Raw genomic sequence first — 16013 nt, forward strand, 5'->3', positions numbered from 1 at the left:
ACAGGGCATAGCCCACTGTGTCTATTATACAAGCTCCGTGACAGGGCATAGCCCACTGAGTGTATTATACAAGCTCCGTGACAGGGCATAGCCCACTGTGTCTATTATACAAGCTCCGTGACAGGGCATAAACCCACTGAGTATTATACAAGCTCCGTGACAGGGCATAGCCTACTGTGTCTATTATACAAGCTCCGTGACACGGCATAGCCCACTGAGTGTATTATACAAGCTCCGTGACAGGGCATAGCCCACTGTGTCTATTATACAAGCTCCGTGACAGGGCATAAGCCCACTGAGTATTATACAAGCTCCGTGACAGGGCATAGCCCACTGTGTCTATTATACAAGCTCCGTGACAGGGCATAGCCCACTGGGTCTATTATACAAGCTCCGTGACAGGGCATAGCCCACTGAGTGTATTATACAAGCTCCGTGACAGGGCATAGCCCACTGGGTCTATTATACAAGCTCCGTGACAGGGCATAGCCCACTGTGTCTATTATACAAGCTCCGTGACAGGGCATAGCCCACTGAGTGTATTATACAAGCTCCGTGACAGGGCATAGCCCACTGTGTCTATTATACAAGCTCCGTGACAGGGCATAAACCCACTGAGTATTATACAAGCTCCGTGACAGGGCATAGCCTACTGTGTCTATTATACAAGCTCCGTGACAGGGCATAGCCCACTGAGTGTATTATACAAGCTCCGTGACAGGGCATAAGCCCACTGAGTATTATACAAGCTCCGTGACAGGGCATAAGCCCACTGAGTATTATACAAGCTCCGTGACAGGGCATAGCCCACTGTGTCTATTATACAAGCTCCGTGACAGGGCATAGCCCACTGAGTGTATTATACAAGCTCCGTGACAGGGCATAAGCCCACTGAGTATTATACAAGCTCCGTGACAGGGCATAAGCCCACTGTGTCTATTATACAAGCTCTGTGACAGGGCATAAGCCCACTGTGTCTATTATACAAGCTTCGTGACAGGGCATAGCCCACTGAGTCTATTATACAAGCTCCGTGACAGGGCATAAGCCCACTGAGTATTATACAAGCTTCGTGACAGGGCATAGCCCACTGAGTGTATTATACAAGCTCCGTGACAGGGCATAGCCCACTGTGTCTATTATACAAGCTCCGTGACAGGGCATAAGCCCACTGAGTATTATACATGCTCCGTGACAGGGCATAAGCCCACTGTGTCTATTATACAAGCTCTGTGACAGGGCATAAGCCCACTGTGTCTATTATACAAGCTCCGTGACAGGGCATAGCCCACTGAGTCTATTATACAAGCTCCGTGACAGGGCATAAGCCCACTGAGTATTATACAAGCTTCGTGACAGGGCATAGCCCACTGAGTGTATTATACAAGCTCCGTGACAGGGCATAGCCCACTGTGTCTATTATACAAGCTCCGTGACAGGGCATAGCCCACTGTGTCTATTATACAAGCTCCGTGACAGGGCATAGCCCACTGAGTGTATTATACAAGCTCCGTGACAGGGCATAGCCCACTGTGTCTATTATACAAGCTCCGTGAAAGGGCATAGCCCACTGTGTGTATACAAGCTCTGTGACTCCAGTTCATAGTGATAAAGTAATATGGATCACGAGAATGAACTGAGAGGAGAGCAGAAACAACATGTAAATGCTAGCATTGCAGCGGCTGGAAGTCCATCACTTTTATCTAAAGCTGATGCTCAAGGGCGTAGAGGCTTTAAAACCTTAGGGAACCTGAAATCAAAAAATTTAGATTTTACAGGGGTAAAGACAAAAAAAAAACCTCTAAAGACTACTACTTTTGCAGAGAAACAGAAAATTGGCAACATACCATTCACCACACGTAGCGGCAAGGAAAGACTCAGGCTTTGCCCTTTATTTCTGAGTGGTGGTTCTGCAGCTGTCAGTGAGGCATCTTGTGCCTCTCGTGATGATAAAAGACCTTTTCAATCAGACTATAGAAGTGTGAAAAAATTTAAAACCAATAAGGCAGTCGAACAAACTGTGTTTTTTGAAACACAAATGTCAGAAATCCCTGAGGAGAGTCTAAGTGGGTCCACAAGTGGCATTTCTATGTGTAAGCCTGACCTTTCAGAGAAGCCGCCCTCCACAGTTTCTTTTCCATCTGTAGTTGTGGGGATGAGCAGTATTGCCGAGGACATAGAAATTGAGGATGCCACCGTGGAATTGCAAGAGGATGAGAGGAATATATGTGCAGCTGATGCTGGCACTAATGAGGATGTTGAGGATGAGGATATTATTTGTATTAGTCAGGCACCAGTGGAAGCAGCTCTTGGCCAAGATAAGAAGGCCATTGCCATGCCTGGGCATAGAACCAAGAAATCCACATCTTTTGTGTGGAATTACTTTTACCCAAACCCTGACAACGTTTGTCAAGCCATTTGTAGCCTCTGTGAGACCACAGTTAGTAGAGGTAGGGACGTTAAACATCTAGGAACCTCTACGCTATTACGTCATCTGCAGCGAGCTCATGACAGGTGTTTGATAACAGAAACTACTGCAAAAAAAATAACAACAAGCAGTCCAGCATTAGCTAGATGCCTTCTCTCTACTAAATCCCAGCACCTGCAATCTCCACCGACAACACCTTCCTCCTCAATATCCTCAGGAATGATCAGTGGTAGTACAACATCCAATTTATTAGTGCTAAGTCACGGTGACTCCTCCAATTTCCAGGACACCTCAGAAGAAACTGAATCTTTGAGCGCTAGGCCTGCTGCTGCTGCTGCTGGTGGATCTTCATCCCAGAAGTGGACAAAGAAGACTACTAGTAGTATACCAAAAAAACAATTGACTGTTAAAGAATCTCTTGCAAGGGGAAGCAAGTATGACAGCTCTCACCCTGTCGCACAGCGGATCACTGACGCCATGACAGCTATGCTAATATTAGATCTGCGTCCAATATCCTCAATTAATGCAGTGGGATTTACACAGCTAGTTGAGGTCATGTGTCCCCGGTACCAAATTCCATCTCGGTTTCATTTTACCCGAAAAGCCATTCCTCGGCTGTACCAGGACATTAAACAGAACCTAATTATTGGTCTGCAAAATGCTATTGTACCCGCTGTCCACTTAACCACAGATATGTGGACAAGCGGTAGTGGACAAACTAAAGATTACATGACTGTGACAGCCCACTGGGTGGGTGAATCGCCTTCAGCAGCAGCAGTATCTAACAAACAACACCAGCTCATTCAGAGGCAGGCAACTCTGTGCATCACCGGATTCAATAAGAGGCATACCGCTGACAACCTCTTAGAAAAACTAAGAGATGTCATAGAAACATGGCTTACCCCACTTGGACTCTCCTCAGGATTTGTGATTTCTGACAATGCTACAAATATAGTGAAAGCATTACAGCTGGGTGAATTCCAACACATCCCCTGTTTTGCTCACACAATAAACTTAGTGGTGCAGGGTTTTTAAAAAAACGACAGGGGCGTTCAGGAGATGCTGTCTGTGGCCCGAAAAATTTCGGGACATTTTCGGCATTCAGCAACAGCGTGCAGGAGATTGCAGCACCTGCAAGAGCAGTTTAATTTGCCCTGCCATCAACTGAAGCAAGAAGTGGTAACGAGGTGGAACTCAACCCTGTATATGCTTCAGCGGATGGAGGAGCAGCAAAAAGCCATCCATAGCTATACGACAAGCCATGACATTGGGAGAGGAGGGGGAATGTACCTTACCCCAGCACAGTGGAGAGTACTTTCTGTCTTGTGCAAGGTGCTCAAACCATTTGAAGTTGCCACTTGTGAAGTGAGTGCTGACACTGCTAGCTTGAGTAAGGTGATTCCCCTGATTTCGCTTTTGGAAAAGCAGCTGGAGAAATTGAAGGATGATATTAAACAAAGTGATTCCGCAAAGTATGCTGGACTGATAGATCAAGTCCTTTGTTCGCTTCGCCAGGATCCACGGGTGGCCAAGATCTTGAAATCTGATCATTATATTTTAGCAACCATTCTTGATCCTAGGTTCAAGTCATATGCTGTGTCTTTCTTTACAACTGACCCAGATCTTAAAAGAACCAAAGCGCTCCTGGTGAGCAAGTTGGCAGCTGAAGTGACACATGGCACTACGATGACGTCTCCTCCTTCGGTTTCTGCAGCAGCAGCCAGAAAAAAATGCACCTTTTCCAAAAGACCCAGTGGTGATGCAGATAAGTCAAGTCAACATTTTGACATCTGGTCGGGTCTAAAAGATTTGCCCAACACCAGTGACACCTCTACCGCAACTCCATCTAATACGATTACCATCCAAAGAATGGTGGAGGATTATTTTCAGGACACCATACACGTAGACATGTCACAGAGTCCCTTCGAATATTGGAAGAAAAAAAAGGCAATTTGGAGACCCTTGTATAAACTGGCTTTGCATTATTTAAGCTGCCCACCCTCCAGTGTGTACTCGGAGAGAGTTTTCAGTACAGCCGGGAACCTTGTGAGTGAACGACGAAGGAGGCTACTTCCACAAAATGTAGAAAAAATGATGTTCATTAAATGAACTGGAAATTTCACGAGGAAAACCTTTCCCACCAATCACGTCACAGTACAGATACTTCTGTAATGGTAGATTCCAGCGGGGATGAACTGATATTGTGTGAGGAATCGGATGATGTACACACTGATGAGGGTGAGGATGGCAATGATGGTGACATCATGCCACTGTAGACCTGTTGCCTTTAGTAGATTGGAAGATTTTTTTGTGGGGGCCCAAACAAACCAAGCACTTCAGCCACAAAGTGGCAGTACCTGTCGCTGAAATGCTTTGTTTGTTAAAGTGTGCATGTCCTTTTTAAGATCCAACATAAAGGGTGGGTGGGAGGGCCCAAGGACAATTCCATCTAGCACTACCTTTCATTTCTGCCACTGCTGTGTGGCATAGTTTCATAGATGTGCTTTAAACTGTGGTGTCTGTGCCACTGCGCCGCTGCTCTGACGCTTGGTCACCAGTCAGCTCACTGCAACCTTTGGCCAATAATGGTGAAACGAATAATTTAAGCTGTGAGGTGGTCTAAATTGACTGTAAATGACTGGAAATTAATGTTATTGAGGTAAATAACACTCTAGGAAGAAAAAAAAGCCCAATTTATGTAATTTTAGCTTTTTTTGCCAATTTTGGCAAAAAATCCAAATCCAAATCCAAATCCAAATCCAAAGCCAGTCACCGCAGTTTGGCAAATCCAAATCCAAAGCCGGATGACGAATTAGAACCAAATCCAAATCCGCCAAAAATGGTCCGGCGCACATCCCTAATATATATATATAAATATACATTCATATATATATATATATATATATATATATATATATATCATACATGCCTACCCTCCCGGTTTTCGCGGGAGGCTCTTGATTTTTCGGGTAACCCCCCGCACCCCCGGAAGTGTAGGCATTTCTCCCGCATTCTGCCCACTTCCTAGTGAAGTGGGCAGAATTAGGAGAATACCCGCGGCAATCACGGGTCTCCGTGAAGGGGGCGGGGCTTAAGCTGTGATTCTGCATGAATCACAGCATTTGGCCCCACCCCCTATGTAAATTGTGCCCAATCGCGACAATTTTACCGCGAGGGGGCGGGGCTTAATTACGCGAATCGTCAAGCCCCGTCCCCGTCGGCCCCCTGCTGCATCTCTTACCCGGGCTTCTCCCGGGAAGAGAATGTTAAAGGTAGGCAACCCTGATATATATATATATACAGTATATATAAAAATGTATATACACATACATATACACACATACATACACAAATACACACACACACACACATCCATAAATGGATAGAGAGAGAGAGAGAGAGAGAGACTGATCAGTAATGTAGTGTAAGGTGCAGAGAGGGCAGTAAGAATATTAATCGCAAGTACTTAGTGCACTATTATTGAATTAAGTAAAAAGTAAGCAATCTGGGTAATAAAAAAGGCAGAGAACTGAGGTCCTATACGAGTGAACCGCCCCATTCTTTGCACCACGTATCGTTATGCTTAATCTGAGCTGTCTGTTTTTTGAGTGTATGAGGGAGCAAAGGAAATTTTTTGCCCTGAGTTCCGCTTAAACTAAAACCAGCCCTGGATGCCCTATATAGTGTACTAGCTGTTGCCTGCGACTTCGCCCATGATGAAATCACTTCAGCCAACATTTTTATTTGAGGTATTATTCAGTAGTTGTATTGCTTCACATAGCGGCCCTGTCATTGGAGTGGCCCACGTTACCAGCAATGGCACTGTGTGCCCTGTGCACAGACTGCTATGTAGCCTATCCTATTCACCCACCACCCACACCAATGTCACTGTGTGCCCTGTGCACAGACTGCTATGTAGCCTATCCTATTCAACTGACTGCGTGACCAAAGTACCTTTCCCCCCACCCCTTACTGGCCGCACACATAGTGCAACACCTATCTCTTGCATTGATGTAGTGTGAATGTTATATATAATATATACATTTGATATATGTGTGTGTATTTAATAAATATAGATAATAGAACCCCCCAGAAAATCCTGCATATATCCCTGCATAGTGTATTAGTACTGACCATACTCATCAGCTGCTCTATGGGTCAGCGCGGAGTATTTCCCACGGACAAGACAGTAATTGGGTCCCCTATATAGTGTGTTAGAACTGACCATACACATCAGTTGCTCTGTAGGTCAGTACTGGGTACAGACACAGACAATAACATTTTTACAAATATGTATTTCTTTTTTATTTATATATATTTGCATGTACATTAAAGGAGATATAAAGCTTACTTTATTGACCTGTGAGTGCCGCTGCAGTTTAATGCATTGATAAAATCCCGTCCCATACTGTGGTTTGTGACATCACAAGTTGGAGAGAAGTTGGCTGGTTTGCTGAATATGTTAATTAGGTGTATGGAGCACTGTTTTACTTGACCAGACAAGTTGAACAGTTTGTTAATTGGATGATTGGAGGAAAGTTGGTATGGCCAGCTTAACTGAATGTATCAAACCTGAATGTTCAGCCCGTTACTGAATGCATCACACCTGAATGTACAGCCCTAGTAACTCAACACATCACACCTAAATGTACAGCCCCAGTAACTGAATGCATTACACCAGAATGTACAGCCCCAGTAACGGGTTGGATATGGGATCCCGGCGGTTGGGATGTCGGCAGTCAGAATACCAACAGCGGCATCCCAACAGTCAGAATCCCATCAGGATACGGTAAGCATGCTAACCCTAACCCTCCCCCTAACCCTCCCTGCAGTCTAACCCTAAACTCCTCTCCCACAGCCTAACGCTAAACCTTCCACCTACAGCCTAACCCTAACCCTCCCCCTAGTGCCTAATCCTAAACCCCTAACTCTAGATCTAACCTTCCCCCTGACCCTAATACTTACCATCAGGAAGTCGGCGGTCGGGATTCTGGTGCCGGGATTCCGACTGCTGTCGGGATCCTGGCCCCAATATTCCGATCGCCTGCATCCCGACCAATGGGATGCCGACTACTTCCCTCAGTAACTCAACACACCATACCGAAATGTACAGCCCCAGTAACTGAATGCATCACACCTGAAAGTGCAGCCTCAGTAACTGTACGCATTACACCTGAATGCAGGGATGCTGAGTGGGGGGTGGGGCAGGGTACTAATTACCCAGGATTGCTGGAGTGGCCCGGCAGGGGCCCGGGTCCGACGCTGCTACTCCCTGTCAGCTGAGCAGCCCACCACATGCTGCTGTGTGCTGAGCTGCAAAGGGAGACTGCTTGCTGCTGCAGAGCAGCAACAGTCTCCTCTGCCTGTGGGAAGGAGCGATCATCCTGATCGTGCCCCCACCCCCTGGATTTGTGCTTGGCTGAGGGGCTCACAGCACCCCTTTCCCCAGCGCGCAGCTCCACTAGTTTTTCCCCCCCAAAGGGGGCATGGACACGCCTCCCACAATTAGCCCACGCCCCCTTCACCCAGGCCTGGGCCTGAATGTACAGCCACTGTAACTGAATGCATCACACTTGAGTGTAAAGTCCCAGTAACTGAATGCATCACACCTGAATGTACAGTCCCAGTAACTGAATGCATCACACCTGAATGTACAGTCCCAGTAACTGAATGCATCACACCTGAATGTACAGTCCCAGTAACTGAATGCATCACACCTGAATGTACAGTCCCAGTAACTGAATGCATCACACCTGAATGTACAGTCCCAGTAACTGAATGCATCACACCTGAATGTACAGTCCCAGTACTGAATGCATCACACCTGAATGTACAGTCCCAGTAACTGAATACATCACACCAGAATGTAGTGTCTCAGCAACTGAATGCATCAGACCTGCATTTACAGTCCTAGCAACTGAATGCATCACACCTGCAAGTAAAACCCCTATTAACTGAATGCATCACACCTGCAAGCTCAGTACAGCCCCATTAACTGTATGCATAACATCTGAATGTACAGCGTCAGTAACTAAACTCATCACAGTGGAATGTACAGTCCCAGTAACTGAATGCATCAAACCTGAGTGTACAGTCTCAGTAACTATATGCATTGCACCTGCAAGTACGGGTTGGGTACGGGATGCTGACGCTCGGGATCCCAGCAATCATAATCCTGACACCAGCATCCCGACATTGTTAAGATACCAACACCTGTCGGTAAGTTTCCTAACCCTACCCCTAACCCTAACTTTCCCTGCCTAAACCTAACCCTCCCCCCCAATGCCTAAACCTCCCCCAGTGCCTAACCCTAGCCTTCCCCCTAGTTCCTAACCCTAAACCCTAATGCTCCCCTCTACTAAAAATACTTACTATCTGGATGCCAGTGGTCATGATTCGGACAGCTGTCGGGATTGCCACGACGGCATTCTAAGCACGCATCCCGACTGTCGGTATTATGACATCCCGCAAGTACAGCCGCATTGATTTAATGTATCTCTTCTGCAAGTATAGCCCCATTAACAGTATGCATTACACCTGAATGTACAGCCCCAGTAACTGAATCCATCATGATCACACCTGAATGTACAGTCCCAAAAACTGAATGTACATCCCAGGAACTGATGCATCACACCTGAATGTACAGTCCCAGTAACTAAATGCATTACACCTGAATGTAGTACAGGTACAGTAACTGAACACATCACACCTGAATGTACAGCGCCAGTAACTGAACTCATACCTGAATGTAGAACCACAGCTACTGAATGCATCACACCTGAATGTACATCCCGAGTAACTGAATGCATTATACCTGAATGTACAGCTTCAGTAACTGTATGGGTTACATCACCCCACCAGTAACTGTATGCATCGCACCTGAAAATAGTGCCCGAGTGACTGTATGGATTACACCTGAATGGTCAAGCACTAGTAACTGAACGCATCACACGTAAATGTACAGCCCCAGTAACTGTAAGCATCATGGTATCCGGATAGAAAATCGACAATAAAAAGACTAACAGTCAATAGGTCGACACCAAATGGTTGACATGCTATAGGTCGACAAGGCCAAACGGTTACTGACAAAAGGTCAACAGTGCAAAAGTTAGCCCCAGTAACTGAATACATTTCTCCTGAATGTACAGCCCCAGTAACTGAATGTATTACTCCTAAATGTACAGTCCCAGTAACTGAGTGCATCACACCTGAATGTACAGCCCAGTAACTGAATGCATCACACCTGAATGTACAGCCCAGTAGCTGAATGTACAGTCCCAGTAACTGAATGCATCACACCTGTATGTACAGCCCAGTAACTGAATGTATTACTCCTAAATGTACAGTCCCAGTAACTGAGTGCATCACACCTGAATGTACAGCCCAGTAACTGAATGCATCACACCTGAATGTACAGCCCAGTAGCTGAATGTACAGTCCCAGTAACTGAATGCATCACACCTGTATGTACAGCCCAGTAACTGAATGTACAGTCCCAGTAACTGAATGCATCACACCTGTATGTACAGCCCAGTAACTGAATGTACAGCCCCAGTAACTGAATGCATCACACCTGTATGTACAGCCCAGTAACTGAATGTACAGTCCCAGTAACTGAATGCATCACACCTGAATGTACAGCCCAGTAACTGAATGTACAGCCCCAGTAACTGAATGTACAGCCCCAGTGACTGAAACCATTACACCAGAATGTACAGCCCAGTAGCTGAATGTACAGTCCCAGTAACTGAATGCATCACACCTGAATGTACAGCCCAGTAGCTGAATGTACAGTCCCAGTAACTGAATGCATCACACCTGAATGTACAGCCCCAGTAACTGAATGTACAGCCTCAGTGACTGAAACCATTACACCAGAATGTATTCTATTTTAGAAAACAGCCCCAGCATTGAGTAGAACATTAAACCTCAATTTGTAGCCTCCCACTATCACTTCAGCTCAGCTCCCCTCTTACTGTATGTGAGCATATCAATCTCTCACTCACAATGTCCTGCATGAACCTTTATTTCAAGGGCACAACGTGCCGGTGTCACTGTAGCTGCCTGTGCAATTGTCAAGTTTACGTCCATCCCCAAGCTGTGCAGATCAGACACTGCTGTCACCAGTCATCACGATGAGCATATGTAGAGAAAATTATTTTTAGGCATACCAAGCTTTGTTTTGCTGTAGGTTCATACAGTCCCTGACATTACCAATACATCTGATTATTCTATAGAAAATCCTATGAACATAAAATATAGGTCAGGGCAGGCAGCCAGGAACCCACCATTACAGCCATATCACGTTTATGCAATATGACAATTCCTTAGCAATACAAATCCCCGTCTCGTGTCCCTGCAGACAAATAACACCCACACTGGGGGTCAGCAATAGTAAATACCACCAATATTTTGCAGAGATGTGCTGTAAGCATGCTGCAGTGACTCAGCCGTTAGCACTGGTGTATTGCTCCCGCACATTTGCAGCCCTTCATTCCACAACACGCTGTGGTCTCATACACACAAAGTTCCCATCTCCAGAAACCCCTCTACTGTGTCTCACCCATCATACCCCTAAAAAAAATATCTCATACCTCTACAGTGTCAGTCTCAGCCATCTTCCTCCTCAGGAGCAGGCAGCGGGAGGAGTGATTAATTCCCATAAGAGCCAGTTATTTTTTTCTCTTCTTTACTATCAGTGTATTTCCAAATTTAGCAGGAAAAGAAAAAAAAATCAATGTATTGTTTTATCTTCACCAAAGTCTGGTCCTCTCCTCTTCAGCACCACGGAGAGTTCCAGCACTTTAAACTTCTTAGTCCACAAATCAGACTTTTTTTTTTTTAACTATTTAGAAACCCAGGTGGCAAATGAAAAGCAGAAACAATATTCCAGATCTAAAGACCTCAGTTCCATGGATCCCTACAGAGCCTTCCCAGACCGTGGCATGGTCGCCTGGTACAGTACCTGATGGCACAGTGCAAGTTGCCCACTTGTGAATGTGACTTGAGAAAGGCAGAACTGTGTGCAATGAAGACTTGCAATAGTCAACTCCTCTTTCTTTCTTATTTCTGCTGGGAAAACTTGGTATGAAACCAAATCCAGCTTATTATATCAAGCTGTATATTACCTCCACCGTCCTGTGAGCAGAGCTGAGAAAATAACATTAAATCCTCTTGCAGCAAGGATTTTATACTCCACTCCCTCACTCTCCTGGGCTGCTGTTTATTTCTATTTTCTCTGAAGGATAGGTCCCTCTGAACTTTTATTAATAATCTCCACTTTCATTTTGTGAGCTAGATGAAGCTGTGCAGACTACAGATGTTTTTTTTCCTGGGTCAGCCCATTAACTCTTTCAGTTTGCCTCTTTTTGATTGGAGGAATGATCCCTGTTAGCCCTTAATGCTTGCTGACTGTAGGAATGACTTACTTTAAATTGGATTCATATTCACAGCATACAAGGTGTGCTTATATGTATCATAGCTCCACAGCTGACAAGGTGTGCTTATATGTATCATAGCTCCACAGCAGATAAGGTGTGCTTATATGTATTATAGCTCCACAGCAGCTAAGGTGACCTTATATGTATCATAGCTCCACAGCAGATAAGGTGTGCTTATATGTATCATAGCTTCCAGCATACAAGGTGTGCTTATTTGTATCATAGCTCCACAGCAGCTAAAGTGTGCTTATATGTATCATAGCTCCACAGCAAATAAGGTGAGCTTACATGTATCAAAGCTCCACAGCAGATATGGTTGTGCTTATATGTATCATAGCTCCACAGCAGCTAAGGTGTGCTTATATGTATCATAGCCTTCCAGCATGCAAGGTGTGCTTATATGTATCATAGCTCCACAGCAGACAAGGTGTGCTTATATGTATCATAGCACCACAGCAGATAAGGTGTGCTTATATTTATCATAGTTCCACAGCATACAAGGTGTGCTTATATGTATCATAGCTCCACAGCAGCTAAGGTGTGCTTATATGTATCATAGCTCCACAGCAGCTAAGGTGTGCTTATATGTATCATAGCTTCCAGCATACAAGGTGTGCTTATATGTATCATAGCTCCACAGCAGATAAGGTGTGCTTATATGTATCATAGCTTCCAGCATACAAGGTGTGCTTATATGTATCATAGCTCCACAGCAGACAAGGTGTGCTTATATGTATCATAGCTTCCAGCATACAAGGTGTGCTTATATGTATCATAGCTCCACAGCAGATAAGGTGTGCTTATATGTATCATAGCTCCATAGCAGATATGGTGTGCTTATATGTATCATAGCTCCACAGCAGACAAGGTGTGCTTATATGTATCATAGCTCCACAGCAGATAAGGTGTGCTTATATGTATCATAGGTCCACAGCAGCTAAGGTATGCTTATATGTATCATAGCTTCCAGCAGACAAGGTGTGCTTATATGTATCATAGCTCCACAGCAGCTAAAGTGTGCTTATATGTATCATAGCTCCACAGCAGATAAGGTGAGCTTACATGTATCATAGCTCCACAGCAGATAAGGTGTGCTTATATGTATCATAGCTCCACAGCAGCTAAGGTGTGCTTATATGTATCATAGCCTTCCAGCATGCAAGGTGTGCTTATATGTATCATAGCACCACAGCAGATAAGGTGTGCTTATATTTATCATAGTTCCACAGCATACAAGGTGTGCTTATATGTATCATAGCTCCACAGCAGCTAAGGTGTGCTTATATGTATCATAGCTCCACAGCAGCAAAGGTGTGCTTATATGTATCATAGCTTCCAGCATACAAGGTGTGCTTATATGTATCATAGCTCCACAGCAGACAAGGTGTGCTTATATGTATCATAGCTCCACAGCAGATAAGGTGTGCTTATATGTATCATAGCTTCCAGCAGACAAGGTGTGCTTATATGTATCATAGCTCCACAGCAGCTAAGGTGTGCTTATATGTATCATAGCTCCACAGCAGATAAGGTATGCTTATATGTATAATAGCTTCCAGGATACAAGGTGTGCTTATATGTATCATAGCTTCCAGCATACCAGGTGTGCTTATATGTATCATAGCTCCACAGCAGAAAAGGTGTGCTTATATGTATCATAGCTCCACAGCAGAGAAGGTGTGCTTAAATGTATCATAGCTCCACAGCAGCTAAGGTGTGCTTATATGTATTATAGCTCCACAGCAGATAAGGTGTGCTTATATTTATCATAGCTCCACAGCAGATAAGGTGTGCTTATATGTATCATAGCTCCACAGCAGATATGGTGTGCTTATATGTATCATAGCTCCACAGCAGACAAGGTGTGCTTATATGTATCATAGCTCCACAGCAGCTAAGGTGTGCTTATATGTATCATAGCTCCACAGCAGATAAGGTGTGCTTATATGTATAATAGCTTCCAGGATACAAGGTGTGCTTATATGTATCATAGCTTCCAGCATACCAGGTGTGCTTATATGTATCATAGCTCCACAGCAGAAAAGGTGTGCTTATATGTATCATAGCTCCACAGCAGAGAAGGTGTGCTTATATGTATCATAGCTCCACAGCAGCTAAGGTGTGCTTATATGTATTATAGCTCCACAGCAGACAAGGTGTGCTTATATGTATCATAGCTCCACAGCAGCTAAGGTGTGCTTATATGTATCATAGCTTCCAGCATACCAGGTGTGCTTATATGTATCATAGCTCCACAGCAGAAAAGGTGTGCTTATATGTATAATAGCTTCCAGGATACAAGGTGTGCTTATATGTATCATAGCTTCCAGCATACCAGGTGTGCTTATATGTATCATAGCTCCACAGCAGAAAAGGTGTGCTTATATGTATCATAGCTCCACAGCAGCTAAGGTGTGCTTATATGTATCATAGCTCCATAGCAGATAAGGTGTGCTTATATGTATCATAGCTCCACAGCAGCTAAGGTGTGCTTATATGTGTCATAGCTTCCAGCATACCAGGTGTGCTTATATGTATCATAGCTCCACAGCAGAAAAGGTGTGCTTATATGTATCATAGCTCCATAGCAGAGAAGGTGTGCTTATATGTATCATAGCTCCACAGCAGCTAAGGTGTGCTTATATGTATTATAGCTCCACAGCAGACAAGGTGTGCTTATATGTATCATAGCTCCACAGCAGCTAAGGTGTGCTTATATGTATCATAGCTTCCAGCATACAAGGTGTGCTTATATGTATCATAGCTCCACAGCAGAAAAGGTGTGCTTATATGTATAATAGCTTCCAGGATACAAGGTGTGCTTATATGTATCATAGCTTCCAGCATACCAGGTGTGCTTATATGTATCATAGCTCCACAGCAGAAAAGGTGTGCTTATATGTATCATAGCTCCACAGCAGCTAAGGTGTGCTTATATGTATCATAGCTCCATAGCAGATAAGGTGTGCTTATATATATCATAGCTCCACAGCAGAGAAGGTGTGCTTATATGTATCATAGCTCCACAGCAGAGAAGGTGTGCTTATATATATCATAGCTCCATAGCAGATAAGGTGTGCTTATATATATCATAGCTCCACAGCAGAGAAGGTGTGCTTATATATATCATAGCTCCACAGCAGAGATGGTGTGCTTATATATATCATAGCTCCATAGCAGATAAGGTGTGCTTATATATATCATAGCTCCACAGCAGAGAAGGTGTGCTTATATATATCATAGCTCCACAGCAGCTAAGGTGTGCTTATATGTATCATAGCTCCACAGCAGCTAAGGTGTGCTTATATGTATTATAGCTCCACAGCAGACAACGTGTGCTTATATGTATCATAGCTCCACAGCAGCTAAGGTGTGCTTATATGTATCATAGCTTCCAGCATACCAGGTGTGCTTATATGTATCATAGCTCCACAGCAGAAAAGGTGTGCTTATATGTATCATAGCTCCATAGCAGCTAAGGTGTGCTTATATGTATCATAGCTCCACAGCAGAAAAGGTGTGCTTATATGTATCATAGCTCCACAGCAGCTAAGGTGTGCTTATATGTATCATAGCTCCACAGCAGACAAGGTGTGCTTATATGTATCATAGCTCCACAGCAGAGAAGGTGTGCTTATATGTATCATAGCTCCACAGCAGCTAAAGTGTGCTTATATGTATCATAGCTCCACAGCAGATAAGGTGTGCTTATATGTATCATAGCTCCACAGCAGATAAGGTGTGCTTATATGTATCATAGCTTCCAGCATACAAGGTGTGCTTATATGTATCACACAGTAGCTCCACAGCAGATAAGGTGTGCTTATATGTATCATAGCTCCACAGCTGATAAGGTGTGCTTATATGTATCAGAGCTCCACAGCTGATAAGGTGTGCTTATATGTATCATAGCTCCACAGCAGATAAGGTGTGCTTATATGTATCATAGCTCCACAGCAGATAAGGTGTGCTTATATGTATCATAGCTCCATAGCAGCTAAGGTGTGCTTATATGTATCATAGCTCCACAGCAGAGATGGTGTGCTTATATGTATCATAGCTCCACAGCAGCTAAAGTGAGCTTATATGTATCATAGCTCCACAGCAGATAAGGTGTGCTTATATGTATCATAGCTCCACAGCAG

The 16013-nt window shown here is 44.3% G+C and overlaps 1 protein-coding gene across 2 annotated transcripts in view; it reads right to left on the reverse strand.

The window, feature by feature from the left end:
* The window catches only part of PRMT8 (protein arginine methyltransferase 8), a 281239-nt gene extending 269972 nt beyond the window's left edge, over positions 1-11267 (reverse strand). For both annotated transcript variants that reach the window (XM_088478992.1, XM_088478991.1), the window contains exon 1: positions 11023-11267. In XM_088478992.1, coding sequence (XP_088335118.1) covers positions 11023-11091 — 69 coding nt within the window. In that variant the 5' untranslated portion in view covers positions 11092-11267. The remainder of the gene's footprint in view (positions 1-11022) is intronic.
* Between the last annotated feature and the right edge of the window lie 4746 nt (positions 11268-16013).

The sequence above is a fragment of the Taudactylus pleione genome, unplaced genomic scaffold (genome assembly GCF_031769625.1).
Source record: "Taudactylus pleione unplaced genomic scaffold, aTauple2 ptg000225l, whole genome shotgun sequence".
In the NCBI taxonomy this organism is placed as follows: domain Eukaryota; kingdom Metazoa; phylum Chordata; class Amphibia; order Anura; family Myobatrachidae; genus Taudactylus; species Taudactylus pleione.